Here is a 17,087-nt window from a genome sequence, read left to right on the forward strand (position 1 = left end):
GTGTTATGTGGAAACTAATTTGACAATAAACTATTTGTAAAAAAAAAAATACATACAATGACTAGAATGTGATATAAAATCATCTGCTCTCTCTACTGGTGGCAAAGTCACAGGAACTGTTGATATTACTGAGGTCTGTTGCTCACATTTATAATGGGGAAAAAAAAAACCTTAATTTCTTAGAGGACCACGAAGATGAAGAAGTAATAGTAAAATCCCCAAAGAGAATACCACCACTTTCTAAGTCTTGATTTACAAAATATTAAAACAGGCACATTTAAAATTAGAAATAATGTAGAAAGTTGCTAGAAAAACTGATTCTAGTACAAATGTTGACTGTCGGCTGCACCTCTGGCCCTTTTCTTGGGGTCCAACATGGCTGACCCCATGAACATCTTGCACCTCCCCACCTCTGCCCCGGGCCCTTTCTTGCCCACATACAGTGGCTGGACATTCACTAGGGGGTAAGGCAGAACAGATCTTCTCAAGAAGTTTAACTAAAAGATACAGAGACTGTGATAACACACCAGCTTAGAAGTCATTTAGAAATGAAACTCATGTCTTTACCACAGGAAACCTAAGTCATAGTAGGACAAAATCGCTGGGGAGCAGCAATAGTGAGAAAGAGGAGGGATCCCACCTGCAAAGAGGCAAATGAAACATATGCACAGAGAGTAAGGGGGGTCTTCCACATAATCGAAAGAGAGGGCCTCTATGAAACCAGCTTATAGCTCATTTCTAACTCCTTGATGCTCTCAAAGTATCTTTTCTATCATTATAATATGCCTAAATAGTTCCTATGGCTGGCTTTCCTTCACACTATCCGGTCCCACTGCACTCAAAATTCGCTATGTATAGATGTTTTGTTTTTGCTTTTCACATCACAGAAGTAGAGGGAATAAATGAGGTAAAAAGATTGTATAAATTAATTTGTATACAAAAGACAAAGATTCTCCTATCCTAAGATATTCTTTGGTATTTGCGTTTTTCATTTCAATATAAAAATATCTGAAATTCAAGTAATGATGGGCAAATGCACTCACTGGCTACCATGTAGAAGCTTCCCTGTAATGCAGGTGTACTACTTGAGTGAGCTTAGCAACACAGAAGGGATTTCTCCATGTATCAATCATAAATGTTACTGAGCTCCTACTAAAAACATCACTGTTATAGCAATGACATAGATGATTCTTTTTTTTTTTTAATTTTTTTAATGTTTTTATTTATTTCTAGGAGAGAGAGAGAGAGAGACAGCATGAGCAGGGGAGGGTCAGAGAGAGAGGGAGTCACAGACTCTGAAACAGGCTCCAGGTTCTGAGCTGGCAGTCAGCACAGAGCCCGACGCAGGGCTTGAACCCATGAACCGTGAGATCATGACCTAAGCGAAAGTCGGACGCTTAAACCGACTAAGCCACCCATGCTTAGATTATTACGCATGCTTAGAACAAATAGCCATACCCTTTGATCTCATGATCTTCAAAATTATGGAATAAATAGAAAATGTCTTTTTAGTTTTCTGCAACTTGTTACCTATTTAACCTCCTTGGAANGAGAGGGAGTCACAGACTCTGAAACAGGCTCCAGGCTCTGAGCCGGCAGTCAGCACAGAGCCCGACGCGGGGCTCGAACCCACGAACCGTGAGATCATGACCTAAGCGAAAGTCGGACGCTTAACCGACTAAGCCACCCAGGTGCCCCTGACATAGATGATTCTATTTAACACCTTTATGGAAGTTATAAGAGATGCCTCCTTTGCAGGAAAAATATCCCCTCTGAAGTTTGACTTGTGAGTGGTCATGGGCTAGATTTCAGCCCTTTCATTCTTATCCTCTGCAACCTTGTGTAGTACACAACATTTACAACCTTACATGGTGACCACTGTTCCAGGTACTGTGAATAAAATGAGAGAGAAAGTCCCTGTCCTTATAAAATTTATACTTGAGGGGCACCTGGATGGCTCAGTCAGTTAAGCATCCAACTTCGGCTCAGGTCTTGATCTCATGGTTCGTGGGTTCGAGCCCCACATCGGGCTCTGTGCTGACAGCTCAGAGCCTGGAGCCTGTCTTCAGAGTCTGTATCTCCCTCTCTCTCTCTCTCCCCCTCTCTCTATGACCCTCCCCTCTCTCTGTCTGTCTGTCTGTCTCTCTCTCTCTCTCTCAGAAATAAATAAAACGCTAACAATTTATTAAAAATTTTAAAAAATTATAATTTATATTTGAGATGTGTTTGTCAAAGATATGGAAAGATATGCAAATGAGCATTGCCTACTTCCTGTATTCATTTCAGACTACTGGCTTGTCACTAGAGTTGATTTATTCACAAAGGTAACACCTCACGAAGCTGAATCTTAGTTTGTATTTGGATTGTTAATTATATCTTAAAATGTGTTAAAGATGACACAATGTTTTGGCTTTGATGTAAAAAGTTGTTGAGTACACAGACATTTGTCTTTTCTATGCCAGGCAATGCAATTAAAGGCAATGTGAACTTCCAAATCTCAGAAGAGCTCAAGTTTTGAATTTAGGAAATATTGTTTCCAATAGTTCATAGATCACAACCATTATGGATTAAACAACTGCCAAAATTCTACAGCTAATTTTCAAGAGAAAATGTTTAATGTCCAGGGAAACTTCATTCAGTTAATGAAAAGAATAAAACAGGAAATGTAGATAATTTCTAGTGTCACTTTAGCTTCCTCAATATTATAAGATACGATTCAAAGATATTAAAGTTATCCACATCATGAACATGAGCTTCAAAAAAGCAGTAATCATCATAATCATTCATAACTGCATACGTCCAAAAGTGACTCTTAAGAAAATTTACACTCTTAGTGTAAAAAAAAACCTAGCGTCAAACATTTACATGTGGTATTCAAGAAGGAACTAGTATTAAGTCATTTGTATAAATGCTTTTTTTCATTAGGAAAAATATTGTGCTCAAATAGTGGATTTTTAATTTTTCCCTATAAAAAGTATTTTTTACAATAGATTTCTTGTGTAAAATAGGCTTATTTTAAGTTAAAAGTATACTAAGCGAAAATACATCAGAGAAAAACAAATGTATGATTTCACTAATATGTGGAATTTAAAATACCCAACAGATGAACAGAGAGGGAGGAAGGAAAAATAAGATAACAACACACAGGGAGGCAAAGCATGAGAGACTCTTAAATCCAGAGAACAAACTGAGGGTTGCTGGAGGGGAGGTGGGTGGAGGGATGGGCTGAATGGGTGGTGGACATTTAAGGGGGGCACTTGTTGGGACGAGCACTGGGTGTTGTATGTAATAGATGAATCACTGGGTTCTGCTCCTGAAACCAGTACTACACTGCAATTTAATTTAAATTAAAACAATTAAAAGTATGATTTGAACATAATATCATCTTAGGCTTCAAATAAACATATTGATCTTGCTTTCTGAAGATCTCAATTTCAATTAATAAATTTGGTTTTGGTGCTTAAAATCCACTCTGTACTGTGCCATTCACTGCCAGAGATTAGAAAGGAGGTAGTCTTTGCATACCTTGCTATAATGTAACCCACAGTGTAGCTACAGAGAAAAGCTAATGCGATAAAATGATTTGATATCATACTAAAAAGAACATAATTTGTTGACAAATACTAGTCATGGCTGGGACAAATTTGAATGGCTTTACGAGAGAGATGATACATGAAACTGAAGTTTACCATAAAGGACTGGATGGTTTTCAGTGACTACAGACAAAGTGCAACATGACAAAAAAAAAAAAAAAAAAAAAAAAAGATGATCAGAATGAAAAGCCACCAAAAGGAAAATATGGGGTACTTACAAGAAACTAAAAACATACATTTTATGATGTTAAGGAACCAATCATTCTCCCATCTCTAATAGTTTCCCATCCCACAAGAATGTTTATACTTGCTGTTTTATTCAGAACTGAACTACTAGATTGAACTCCAGCTACTGTTTTGGCCATTCTCTCTATACCCTTACACTTCTGGAAGGGATGTAGTTTTTTATGGGGTTGAAAAACTGGGGAGAAAAGAGTTGAACACACCCAATACTTCCTTCTTCTAAAAAACAAACAAACAAACAAACATCCAATCCTCAGCACACATATTTTTCTTGGCTGCCTTGTTCGGTGAGAAATGGAGAGGGTTCTGAAGGGGTATACCCTTCAGAATAAACAAGTTCAAATTCAGTGACTCAACTAAATTATAACTCAACTTATAGATTTCTTTTTCAATCATGACAGCTTTTAACGTTGATTTTAAGGCTGAGTACAATGCAGAATTATGCACATTCAGTTTTATTTTGACCTATGACATGGCCATAAGTTCAATGTCAGGAGTTTCAATAGCAGCTTAATGTGAAATATACACTGGGCACTTGGGGGTTTTAATGGCACATGAAAAATATCAGCTAAGAGTAGAACTTGGTTTAAATACAAACTGCCATAAAATCTAACATATTTTTATTGTTCATATATTTAATTTGTAACATTTAATATCTCCAGAATAGTCAAAATATTAAACACTAACTTCCATGATTTAAAAGAAACAAATCTGTTGTCTACTTCTTCCTAGCTATAGCAATTTTCAAATGCGACTCCAATTTCCTTAAAATAAAAAAGAGGTGGCATAGGATAATTTCTCCTAATGAAGATACCCATGTGCTCATGTGAACAATGGGAAATTCATTCTGATTCATTCCTCCTCTCTCTAAGTTAACTCATTCCTGTCTAATTTAAAATGGCGGGAGGTTCAGCATTCAGCCAGTAGCTAATCAACTCACTTCACTGATGGTTTAGCAAGATGGGAAAACTTGTCCCCTTGGTCTCTGATGATCACACCATCACGTGAAGGAAACATTTCTGTTAATTTTATTTAAAGGTAAAATGGGGAAAAGTGTACAATTAATGATCTGTCCCCAAAGAAACACATCCAGAGCTATTTTCTGACCGGGGCTGAGAAACATAGCTCACTTCGGCTTAATCTCACATGGTCGAATGCTTCCACAAGTTTTTCTGGAATTTCCCATTGACTTATCTTCTTTGGCTAAGTTCTCTGATTTCCTATCATTCCGACTCCCCACTCCTAGTGTTTTTCATCTCTAAGGGTCTCCTGTCCCATAGAGTCTATCTTCATTCAGCACCACATTTAGTAAAAAAGGTGACATAATACCATTTCCATCTATCTTCCTCCTTTTACTAAGATGGTCCTAGATTCTTTTTTGTTTTAGCTTTTTAATCCCGTATGCAAGTTACCTCTAATATGGATTAAGGGTTAACTAAAACACCCAAAAGGGTATTTTAAAAGGTTTTCCTCCCCAAGTGGGTTCTGCATTTAGTCAGTCTACATATGTGTTATACCATTTCTGATCATCAGGAATGGGGAGAGAGTTCTTTCACTTTTAGGTACAAGATATATTTATGGGAAGAAAATTTAAATATGACATCACTACAATTCTAATGTGCATTTTGTCACATATTAAGATTTCTAAAATTGACATGACACTTAGAATTTGTATTTATGTTTAAGGTGGAGGTGTTTCTTTTGAGCCACAACAGCTATAATTAAATCAATGGTGCATCATACAATCCAATATCTTCAATGTGATAAAATATGTTATTAATTATCTTCTCAGGTCCCTACATTACTCTGCCATGGGTAGAGGTTTAGGACATATTTTATTATTAGGCTAATGTGATGGAAAGATATAATGATAAATTCAAAAAGAACATAAAACATTAAATAGTGGATTTTATGGCAATGTGTATTGACTTTTTATTAATAATGTATTGTCTATTAAAGAAGAATTTCATGAAAGCAAAACGTGCAGAACAGAAATTATAGCTATAACTATAATGACAGTGAATAGTGACTCCGATGGCATTTAACAGATGTTCTATTTTCTAAGTAACAGCTGCTTGATGCATTCATTGTACCAAGTTAATGGTCTGCTAGTGTTATTTCACTTCACAGATAAATTACTATGCTTGCTTTAAAATAGATATGTAATTTTTCATGGGAATGATAGTGTAACAGACTTTAGAAATAAGTAATAGTTCTCATGCTTTTATAGCTAAGAGGAGTGATGAGTTGAGGCAATTATCCAGATAATCTAGGACCAGACGCCAGATCTCTTAAAACTATGGAAGGTGATTGTTTACCAAAAAAAAAAAAAAAAAGTACAGGGCATGGTTGACTGAACTGATGTAGATCTCGTTAAGACTGATTATATTGCATTATCTAGGGATTCTCAAACTTGGCTGAATTACTAGACACTGGACACAATCAGATCAATTAAATCATAATCTCTAGGGTGGGTTCCAGGCATTGATAGTCATTTAAACTTTCCCAGGTGATTTCAGGGTGTAGCCAATGCTGAGAAGCAACTGGAAAACAAAGTGATGCAGTTTGTCACAAGATTTTGTTGGATGATTGTCATTAAATTCTAGGATTGAAATGACAGCAGGAAGATAACCAAATAAACTTATCATTGTCTTTCCGAATGTTGAATATTATAAAAATCTGTCAATGAAATCAACGTGAAAATCATTTGGTACATAAGTGGCTATTTAGACATCAATTATTTGTCATTATTTAACACCCTGAATTGAATTCAACATTTGTGTGTATGTGTGATTCTTTTCGGCAACTCTTGGTATTCCAACACTATTTTTAGTAAAACCTAACAGTCAACTAATAAAAACCAGTAGATATGAGCTACCCAAAAAGCAGATAGATCTAAAGTATTATGGAACCAAAATTATTTTTCCAAGGAATTCTATTTGATCATTTTAATTTTTACATAACAGTGTGAATATTAAAAGGGCTCTACTGTAGCTGAATTATTTAAGTGGCTTTGAATTTTTGACTACTGAAACTAAATTAGGAATACATGAAATCTGTTAGTGGTTCAATCAGAAAATCATATAGATGAAATTTTGCTGAAGTTTATATTTTCCAAACATAATGATATCATCAGAGATATAAACTTCTATTTAATCACATAACTATCTGCTTTCTACAGTTATATTTTTGTGCTCAATTCATATGCTAAATAATTGTAGCCATATGGGATATTGAGAACTGATTTATTTATATCTAACTAATCAAATTGATTTAAAGACATTAACAGATGATATTTCAAATCTAAAATCACTCCATTGGGAAGAGACTACAGATTACAATAGGACACAAATGCACACGGAATTTTCACTTAATTATTTTCATGTAGCCTTGTTGAATCTGCACTTAGCCACTGTGTATGTTATTCTTAGTGTGAATGATAAATACCTTTTTGTGTCACTTTGGTTAGATTACCTTAAAATTATAAGAAAATATGACTTCTAACAATAATTATCGTGGGGTCACCTGGGTGGCTGAGTTGGTTAAGCCTCCCACTTCGGCGCAGGTTTGTGGGTTTGAGCCCCATGTTAGGCTCTGTGCTGACAGCTGAGAACCTGGAGCCTGGTTCAAATTCTGTGTCTCCATCTCTCTCTGCCCCTCCCCCTCTTGTGCTCTGTCTCTCACAAATAAATAAATATTAAAACATTTTAAAAAATAATTATCATGGAAAAAAGCTCCTGAAATTAGAGACAATATGGAACTTTAGCTGGAGATTTGCTATGTGCCAGCACTTCTATTTTTGCATCTATAAAATGGGAACATTTGATCAGATCATGTTCATGTTTCCATTTGTTCTAAAACTTACCACAATGTTGAAATCACATCAACATTTTTCTCTTCTCTCAAAGTGCTTTGTCATGTTTTAATTTTCATCTCGTAAATTCCCATTGATTTTATTGAACAGATAGTGACTGAGCCTGCCCTGTGTCATATATTATGTTACGTGAATGGGAAACACCAGTGAACGTAACGCCCATTTTCCCCTGTCTCTTGGCAAGTGAGATTGTTAATGTCCATGGAGCAGTCCAAGAAGGGGGAAACTGTCATGACAGCTCAGGGATCCTGTGTAGTGCTAGTACGCAAACTCCCCAGCTGCTGGCAGTCACTTCTAGTTTGCCTTAGCATTTCTTTCCAGTGTTTCTGTTTCTACTCTACAGACATCAGTGTTTCTGATCTCAACCTGGCAAAATCTCTCAACAGAGATCTGAAAGGTATAACGGGGCAGGGCGCCTGAGTGGCTCATCCATTGAGCATCCGACTTCGGCTCACATTATGATCTCACGGCTCGTGAGATTCCCACAATAGGCTCTGGGCTGACATCTCAGAGCCTGGAGCCTGCTTCGGATTCTGTGTCTCCTTCTTTCTCTGTTCTCCTCTGCTCACACTCTGTCTCTGTCTCTCTTCTCTTTCTCAAAAATAAAAAAAAATAAAAAAATAAAAAAAAATAAAACACACACACAAGGTATGAAGGGGGAAAAGGTATGATCATGAGACATTCACCAACATGACAGGTACAGTTCCCTCAAGGCATTTCTGTTGTCCAGACCATACAGCTAAGGATGATCACCCCTTTCAAAATCTTCATGTTAATTTCTCTCTCTTTATCACCACTCTAATGGAGGCAGACAGTTGGAATTTAAAAGTACCTGGAAAGGGCTACTGAGCTTTAGAAAGTTCAAATTAGCATTAACAGTGTAACTTTCCAATTCTCATTATTAAACTTTTCTCTCATTTCTAGTATTATTCTAAAATGTCTGCTTCCTGTTATTTGAATTTAAAATGTTTACTTTTTACATTTTAAAACTCTGGAGTTCATTTTCAGCGTATTCATCTTTTCCCCTCTACCTGCAATCTGGAAGTGTGGTCACATGGCGAGAGCTGACAGCGACAGTTTGTCTTGCTTCCAGTGGTGCCTCCAGCTATTCGGCCCTGATGCCATCCTAACCGCTTCTCGCTTCTCAGTGTTCTCTCCTCCTTTCTCTCCTTGAGACCCTGCAAATCTGATCTGGGATACCTCAGAGATGCTCAGGTGTATAGTCTTTCCCCAAGTACGTGCTACCTTTAAAGATTTGGAAATGTGTCATATAACACTCACTATCTTTTAGAAGAGCTATGTGTTCTAACATCTATGGCTTTGAACATGTGATGATAGGATTATGAGGAGTGAAACCTAGATGAAAGATTGTATTTTGGAATGTTCACTTTTACAATATTGTTGGCCCATCAACAGGATCCTGCAGTGCCTAACTCCTGAAACTTATTCAGGAAGAAGACACAGAAAGTCCAGAATCAGGTTCATGGCACTGTTTCTGCATTGAAGCATGCTGATACAAAAATGGCTACACAGACCTTTTTATGGTTATTATAAAAATATTAAAAAAGGTGCCATCTCATTCATGACTCCCTCTAATTTTTCTTCCATATTTAAATTTTAGAAAAAAGCTCTCACTAGTAGAGTAAAAATGGTTTAATGATAGTTTTGATAATTTGAACACTTTTGAATCTCATAAATATGTTTACTTTCATTTCAGTTATACAAGATGAATGAATAAACAAACTCTAGAGATGTTCTGTAAAACATTTTGCCTACAGCTAATACAGTATAGTATTGTACACTTAAAATATGTTAAGTGGCTAGATCTCATGTTAAGTGTTCTTAGCACAATAAAAAAAAAGTATATTTACATTTTATTTTGCCCAGTGGGAAGCTTGGTGCCAAATTTTGAGGCTTTATTCTCCTCTGCCTATTACACTATCCGTGGGATACTGTGGGCATATTTCTGTGCAAAGCTTCCATCATTTTCCTACAGTAATTTCCCTTTCTTTAGTTTTCTAATTTGTTTGTGCTTGACCAAATATATCATATGTATCTCTTTAAGACACTCTAAATTTTTTTCTGGAATTAGATATATAATAGATATATATAGATAGATATAGATATAATAGATAACCATAATTAAAATAGAGTAGAGGTAACTGTAGTCAATACCTTTGAAATACGCTTTCTTTGAATACCAAAGGTCAAATAAATGCTTCAAGTAACTAAATAAGAATATTTTTGTGAAGGCATTCAAATATTTTTATATATAAATAAATATAATGTTCTTAGATCAACAAAAACTGAAAGAAATTCAGTAGAAATAAATGAAACAGTTTAAAAATAAATTGACTCTACATATTCAAATTTTCTTCAAGTCAGAAATACTTGGAATGATTGGCAAATACATTCAATGTATTGCATTCAAATGAATACTCAATTTATTTTCAAAAAAAAAATCTGACATTTATCCTTTGAAATTGCAGACAAGACTAACAGTTGGAGTTAAGTTCTCCATCTCCCAGGAAAGCATGGGAAATAAGAATGTACTAGGGAGTCATGGGGTTTCCTGTATGAGATTGATTGCTTTCATTTTAAAAAATTATCATAAGTGTGACTGCTTTAGATATGGAGGTCACATGCTTTTATTATATGGTTGTGATTTTTGAAAAAGCTTTAGGCACCTTTCAGATGAATTTATTAAACAAAGTATGTAATTTGGATGCAAATGTGTATACTTTGACTTGACCACTAAGGGGTCTTAGAGCAAATCATTAGCATTAGCATATCCAGAGAGAGTGATAAATGTCTACAAAAGAAAAGAAATGCCAGTTTTCCATACTTTTTTTCCTATTGGATCGCAAATTATTATTGCTCCTTGGTTTCATGGAAAGTAATTTCCAGATGGACCTAATAACGTGACCCATATCTAGACCCCTCAAACCTTCTAATATGACAAGGATAACCTAGAAACTTTTGCCATGCTAATTATATAATAGTATGTTTTTTAATGACTGTATGGCAAAGCTCTCATGCAAACATCTCCTGATGTGCCTTATTCAGTGACCTTACAGGGAACATGGAATTTAGAGTTCTTGTGGGGCATACTTTTATAGTTTCACCTCAGTCACTTGTAAACTGTAGTCAGAATTTTTTAAATCCCTTTCATCTCTAATTCTATTCCTTTGTGTACCATTATAGTAGCTTTCCAAATTATATTTATAAGGCTACCCCACTGTTTGGAGCTGAAATGTGTCCTCTGGACATTCCTATAATGAAGTCCTAACCCCAGGACTTTAGAATGTGACAAAATAGGGAAAGAGAAAGTTTAAAGAGGCAATTAAGTAAAATAATGTCATTAGGGAGGGTCCTAATCAAATATGGCTAGTGTCCTTATAAGAAGAGAAATTTGGACCCAGGCACGTACAAAGGGAAGATCATAAGAAGATGTGAGAAAATAGCTATTTATGAGCCAAGGAGAGAGGCCTCAGAATGAACCAAAACCAAAACCAAAACCAAAACCCTGCCAACACCTTGACCTCAAACTTCAAGCCTGTAGGAATTTCTGCTGTTTAAGCCCCCATCTGTGATACTTTGTTACAAGAGATGTAGCAAACTAATATACCCATTACAATGGATCTGAACACTTGAAGATACTGTCCATAGTTTTAAGGGGAGCGTGAGTGAGAATAAAGGCTGGGTTATTTTCATGAGTTCTCCACACACGCCACCACTTGCCTCTTGCGTGGTTTACTGTATTTCATATTCTAATAGATAATACACATTTTCTGGGCCTTTTTGTTTGTGTATAAGTGCTTATGGTGGAAACTGTCATCAACAGGACATGGGTTTTTATAAAGGGAAAAAATGATGCAGGTCTTCCTCCGCCTTTATCTTAAGATAAAAAATTTAGGGGTGGTACTGCTGGGGCCAAAGATGGTATGTGTCCACCAGAACGTATTCTCTCTTTCACAGATGAAATCTACTCATCATTTAAGCAGGACACATTGGCCACCCAGTTAGGAACCATCTTTTGCCATCCTCCCTGGAAGCTAAATATGATCCACTTCCTTTTTACCCTTCCTTTTATGGGCTGGGAGGGAAGTGTGGTGGTGAGCAAGTTTTATCATGAGAATACAAATACCCAGAGGACTGCAGAACAGTGAAATGGAAATGACCTATGTCTTAGGAGAATTTCCTAAAAGAAAACTGCTTCCCCTATCCAGAACTATCTACCTTACATGAGATAGAGATAAACCTCTATGTTCTTGAAGACATATCATTTTTCACTTATTTCTTAGAGCCGCCCAGCCTTCATGTAAGTATATGATTGCCAGTGGCTCAAACTAAATTATCACACAAAAATATAATGCTTGTGTGGGGAATAAGGGGAAAACATAAGACCAGTGTGATTTTTAGCCTGTACTCTGTGAACCTGCTACTATCATCATCTCACAACATATATGATCCTGAACTAATAAATGCAATTCAGTATCTCTACCAATAAATCTATTCTGAGTGGGAAGAGAAAGAAATCACTCTCTACTCTTTACCTGAAAACTATGTATGGAACAACATTTTACATATTCTTGTCCTCTGAACTTACATAAAAGAAAATCAGTTTTCAGTTTTGGTCTCACTGTATGACTACGTTTTTCCTTAATGCAATTAAAATTTCTCAACTTTGGATAATCTAACTAGCCTGTTGAGTTAAAAATAAAGCATAGATTTCTGAAACATCTCACTGATACATCAAGTGTTTGTTAATTAAAAAAAAAATCAACGGGGTAGAGTGTGTTGTGATTTTTTTCCTAAATGCCTAGCAAAGTTTCAGATGAAAACACATTATTAATATTGACTGCTTCCTTTCTATCAACACCTTTTCTAGTAATCTAGTAATGAATCAACTGAAAAAATAATAAATGAAGCTATGAGTACCTTGACCTTAAATTTTAGGGAGCATTAATGTCTGACTGGCTGTCAAGAGAAAAGGCAAGTATGTACCAGCTGAGGATTAAAGGAAACCCTGTGCCTTTGGGTGATGGAAACGGTGGCAGATATACAGACCCCTGAAGACTGTTTTTAATTGTGACGTCAGCCATCTGCTGATCCAGCAAGTCTTGCCCAGCCCCGGTGTCTGCAGCCTGCGCTTGCCTGCTCTCATCGTGGTTGTAGAGACTCTCTAAGCAGTCTCGGGCAAGCCAGGGAATGCAAAATCTCGTCTTCAGATTCACTTTCTGACAAACGATGCATGTATTTTTAAGGACTTATTCAAAACCTACCTAATTCTAAACCACCTCTGGGAGATTCTCGCTAAAGCGGCCCACCGGTTTTATCATGTTTCAGAAATATAGAGTGAAACTGTGGATGAAATACTGAGGAAAGGAAAAGTGAAGCAAGATAATATTTGTAATTCAACTATTGCTGCGCATTAACAGTGTCTCGCAAATTCACATTGCTGTGTGTTTCTTTGTGTGTTAAAAATAACCTTCAGTGACAGAGACTTTACCTTTCCCCAGGCAACTTCGGAATCCAAATTACTAGGCATTCCTTCAACTGCTGATCTCTTCGTCAATTCCGTATCTGTAGCCGCCAGCCATTCTGTCAGGGCGTTCATTTCCTTTCGCATCTTACGGGACAATTTCAAGCATTTTTCCAACTGTTGCTTTCTTTCGGTCACCTGAAAAGAATGATAATAAAATGTACCCTGGTTTACTTTTTCATTTTAGGTTTAGTTACACTCATGGAATGGGAACTTCAATATTTTTGTCAGTTAAAAAGATCCTTTTTCTTATTTTTTAAAAGTAACATTTTAGAAAAACCAGATATTCTCACTATTAATGGTGAATAAACACAGTCTGGGGAAGATGAGATCCCCTCTTCAAAAGACCACTGCCCCATACCCGGTAGGAAAAAAAAAAATCTATAATCATTTTCTTCAATACAAATAAAAATAATTTATGGTCAAATTTCTTAAATATATTGAATGATGTAATTCAAATTGAAGATATAACACACTGCTTTTAGAAAATCTTCAATTACCTGCCAAATGGATGGGCAAAGTTTTACAATCCTCTGTGGACAAATGAGGTTTGCTCTTGCTGGTAAGCAATCAACACAGAGAAAGAAAGAATATGGCTTCTCTCATGCAGCAAAATTATTTCTATAATGCTTTTAAAATGGTCAGTTTTATTGCCACTGTATCTCTAAAGTGCCTTACTTTTGCAGAAAAGCAACACACAAAGTAAGTCACTTACTCTTTAAACATATTTTGCCATCCAATGGGGGTAAAAAATTTAATTCCAAAACAAAAATTTTACCCTTATTAACAGAGAAAATCATGACCTCATTTTGTATCCCAGTTTTCAGTGTTTAGAGCTAACCTGCCCCCCCCCCCCACACACACAATCAAATTCTTCTACATTCTCACACAGAGAATGAACAAATTTGTACTATTCCACCACCTCTCCAGATGTGCCTATAATTTGTAAGTGTTTAGGGTTGGTTGGTTGAACAAAAAGCCCAGAATCTCTTGATCTATTAATCAATCCACCTATCCATTATACACAAATACACATAGATATGCACATATCAACACATATATATAATAATCCAGCCACAAGCATGAAAAATGCCAAAGTAAGGATATCTTTAAAGAATTTAAAATGCTACAATCAAAACAAACACAATGAAATTTTGATATGAATTTCAAACACTCAACAAGATGTTTTAGTTTCTTTAGCAGAGGTGTATACACATTAAAAGAAAAAAATGTTTAGGTGCTGAGGCTGCAAATTCAATTTTTTCTTTTTACAGATTTCCCCCTTCAGGGAAGTAAAAACATCTGCCCTTTTGACTGCGAGGATTTTATTTGTGTGTGGGAGAAAAAAATATACCTTATAGCGTGTTTCTGTGCACAGTTATTTTTTCCTATGCACAAGTGGTAGAAAAGGAATTCAAGATTCGATATTTCAAAGAAATTCTATCTTCCCAGAGCTAATGCATTATTGATTTTTATTTATTCTATTTTGTTTATATCCACCTAAATAGGTTTTAATAAAACAGGAGACACTGCCATCTTAAGGAAAATTGAGTTTTACACTTTTGTGTGTACGTGTGTGGAAAAGGGATACATTTAAAAGAGTGCCACCTGCAGTAGAATGCCTCCGCAGTCGTTTCCAGGATAAATGTAAGTGAGGCTGATAGGGGCCCTGACGCTGTGAGCAGGAGTATTTGAGGTTGAATTTGAGGGAAGTGAGGTAACCAGCCTAGTCATTCCACAGTTTGGGAAAGGGGACAGAGAGATATAAACATCTTTAATTAACAGTGACATGGAATTGGTCATTGAACACTATCAGGACAAAAATACAAAAATAATCATAGAGGGATAGGACTTAACTGGATATCCACACTACCTCATCAGCCAAATGTGGTAGATTATGCAAGACTTGCCACAAAGGGAAATAATTTCTATGGCATGTGACAACTCTATTACACCTAATGTGGTCTCTGGGGAATGTGTCAACTCCATTGTATCTAAATATACATAAGCACATTAGTTTATAAAAGGCTCCAGCCTTTAAGTCATCACAAGTAAATTTATTCAATGAAAAGAAGGCAAGTTTAGAACAAAGAAACCCTTTTAAAACCATATGATGGGCCAATAAAAATCTCCTTGAGCTGTACATATTTTTTAATGCAGCCTGGAAAGAAGATCCTTATGGATTAATTATTGTTTCTTAACAAGAACTACATGTCGGAATATATCTATATCTACCTTTGTCTATGCATAAATATATGCATGGATCTATCTACTGAGAGAAAATGATGAAGACATTAATTGTGAATCATGACTCCTTCTCGCTTTGCACTTAAGAAAGTGGTAAATAGCCAGTGTTTGTGGTTCCAGTGTGCACACACCTTTGCTCCCAGCTCATTATAATGCAATTTCAACGCCGTAACTCTTTCATCAAGTTCTTTAGGGTTTTCTGTCTGCCTCTTCTGTACAATCTGACGTCCAGTTTTTATCACCATTTCCACTTCAGACTTCACTTCACTCAGACTTTTATACAAGTTCTAAGTTAAAACAGAAAACAAAACATAATAAGCAATAGTGTCCAAATGATACTACCATCATTAATAAAAAAGAAATGGAGATAGAGATCACCTTTGTTTTTGTTCCATGCATGCTATATACCTTTAATGTAGTAGAATTTTGCAGCTGTGATCAATAGGTCGCATTTGCATTTTTTGTTGATGGAACGTTTCCATTTGCAATTATATTTACACATACAGACATGCAGAGTCTATAGTTATTTTTACTAAAGTAAGTAATAAGTATATTCTCATGCATATACTTATTTTTACAATCTAAGTTGATCAAAATTATTTCTAAAAGATAGTTTCTATTTTAAATCTTCTAGTTATAAAATGTTAGCTGGGAATTTGGAAAAATTCATTTACTGTTTCACCAGGTATTTATGGAGAGCCCACTGCACCAGACAGTATCAGAATCACTAGAGAATGAGCAGTGGTCAAGACACATTCACTGCTGTTCTCACACATTTCAGTGGGCATGAAGCACCTAAATATCCAGATCAGGATGTCCACATCTATTAATTAAATCATGTATGAGTAAGGCAGCAATTTTATTTTATTATTTTTTAATGTTTTATTTATTTCTAGGAGAGAGAGAGAGAGAGACAGCGTGAGCAGGGGAGGGTCAGAGAGAGAGGGAGTCACAGACTGAAACAGGCTCCAGGCTCAGAGCTGGCAGTCAGCACAGAGCCCGACGTGGGGCTCGAACCCACGAACCGCAAGATCATGACCTAAGCGAAAGTCGGACGCTTAACCGACTAAGCCACCCAGGCGCCCCATAAGGCAGCAATTTTAAATATGCTAATTATCTGATGTAAATGTATTTTCTTAATGGAGTGGACCAATTAAATACAGATATAAAAATATTATTTAAAACCTCACATGTATATCACAACTCTAAAGAACACATGTATTATTTCATGAAGGTATACTGCTTTCAGACTCATGAAAACAGGTGTCATAACTTCACATTGCACCTATATTCATGGAAAGATATGGGTATGTATGAATGCATGCATGCATACACATAGGTATATGTGTAGACATGCATATATAATAGTTTACATGATACATTGTTGCTTTAACGTGTTCAGTGGTAAGTGTGAATGACTACATGTTTTATTGATACTAAGAAATACAGTAGGTAGTTGCTTTTACTTCTGAATTAAAACTTGGTTTATTTTCTCTTTTCACTTTAAAACCAATGCCTAAAACAACACATTTTGTAAAGGTTAAGCAAATATTAATGAAAGCTACATACATAATCTATTTCCATC

General features: G+C 35.9%; 1 protein-coding gene across 1 annotated transcript in view; it reads right to left on the minus strand.

Moving 5' to 3' along the window:
- The window catches only part of LOC120246388 (dystrophin), a gene marked incomplete at its 3' end in the record, with an annotated part of 432,795 nt that overhangs the window by 4,317 nt on the left and 411,391 nt on the right, over positions 1-17,087 (minus strand). The window contains exons 29-30 of the mRNA XM_039253866.1: positions 15,634-15,789; positions 13,223-13,393 (exon numbers count right to left, since the gene is read on the minus strand). Of these exons, the coding sequence (XP_039109797.1) occupies positions 13,223-13,393; positions 15,634-15,789 (327 nt within the window). The remainder of the gene's footprint in view (positions 1-13,222; positions 13,394-15,633; positions 15,790-17,087) is intronic.

The sequence above is a fragment of the Hyaena hyaena genome, unplaced genomic scaffold (assembly GCF_003009895.1).
Source record: "Hyaena hyaena isolate Hyena2069 unplaced genomic scaffold, ASM300989v1 scaffold_470, whole genome shotgun sequence".
NCBI classification, from domain to species: Eukaryota; Metazoa; Chordata; class Mammalia; order Carnivora; family Hyaenidae; genus Hyaena; species Hyaena hyaena.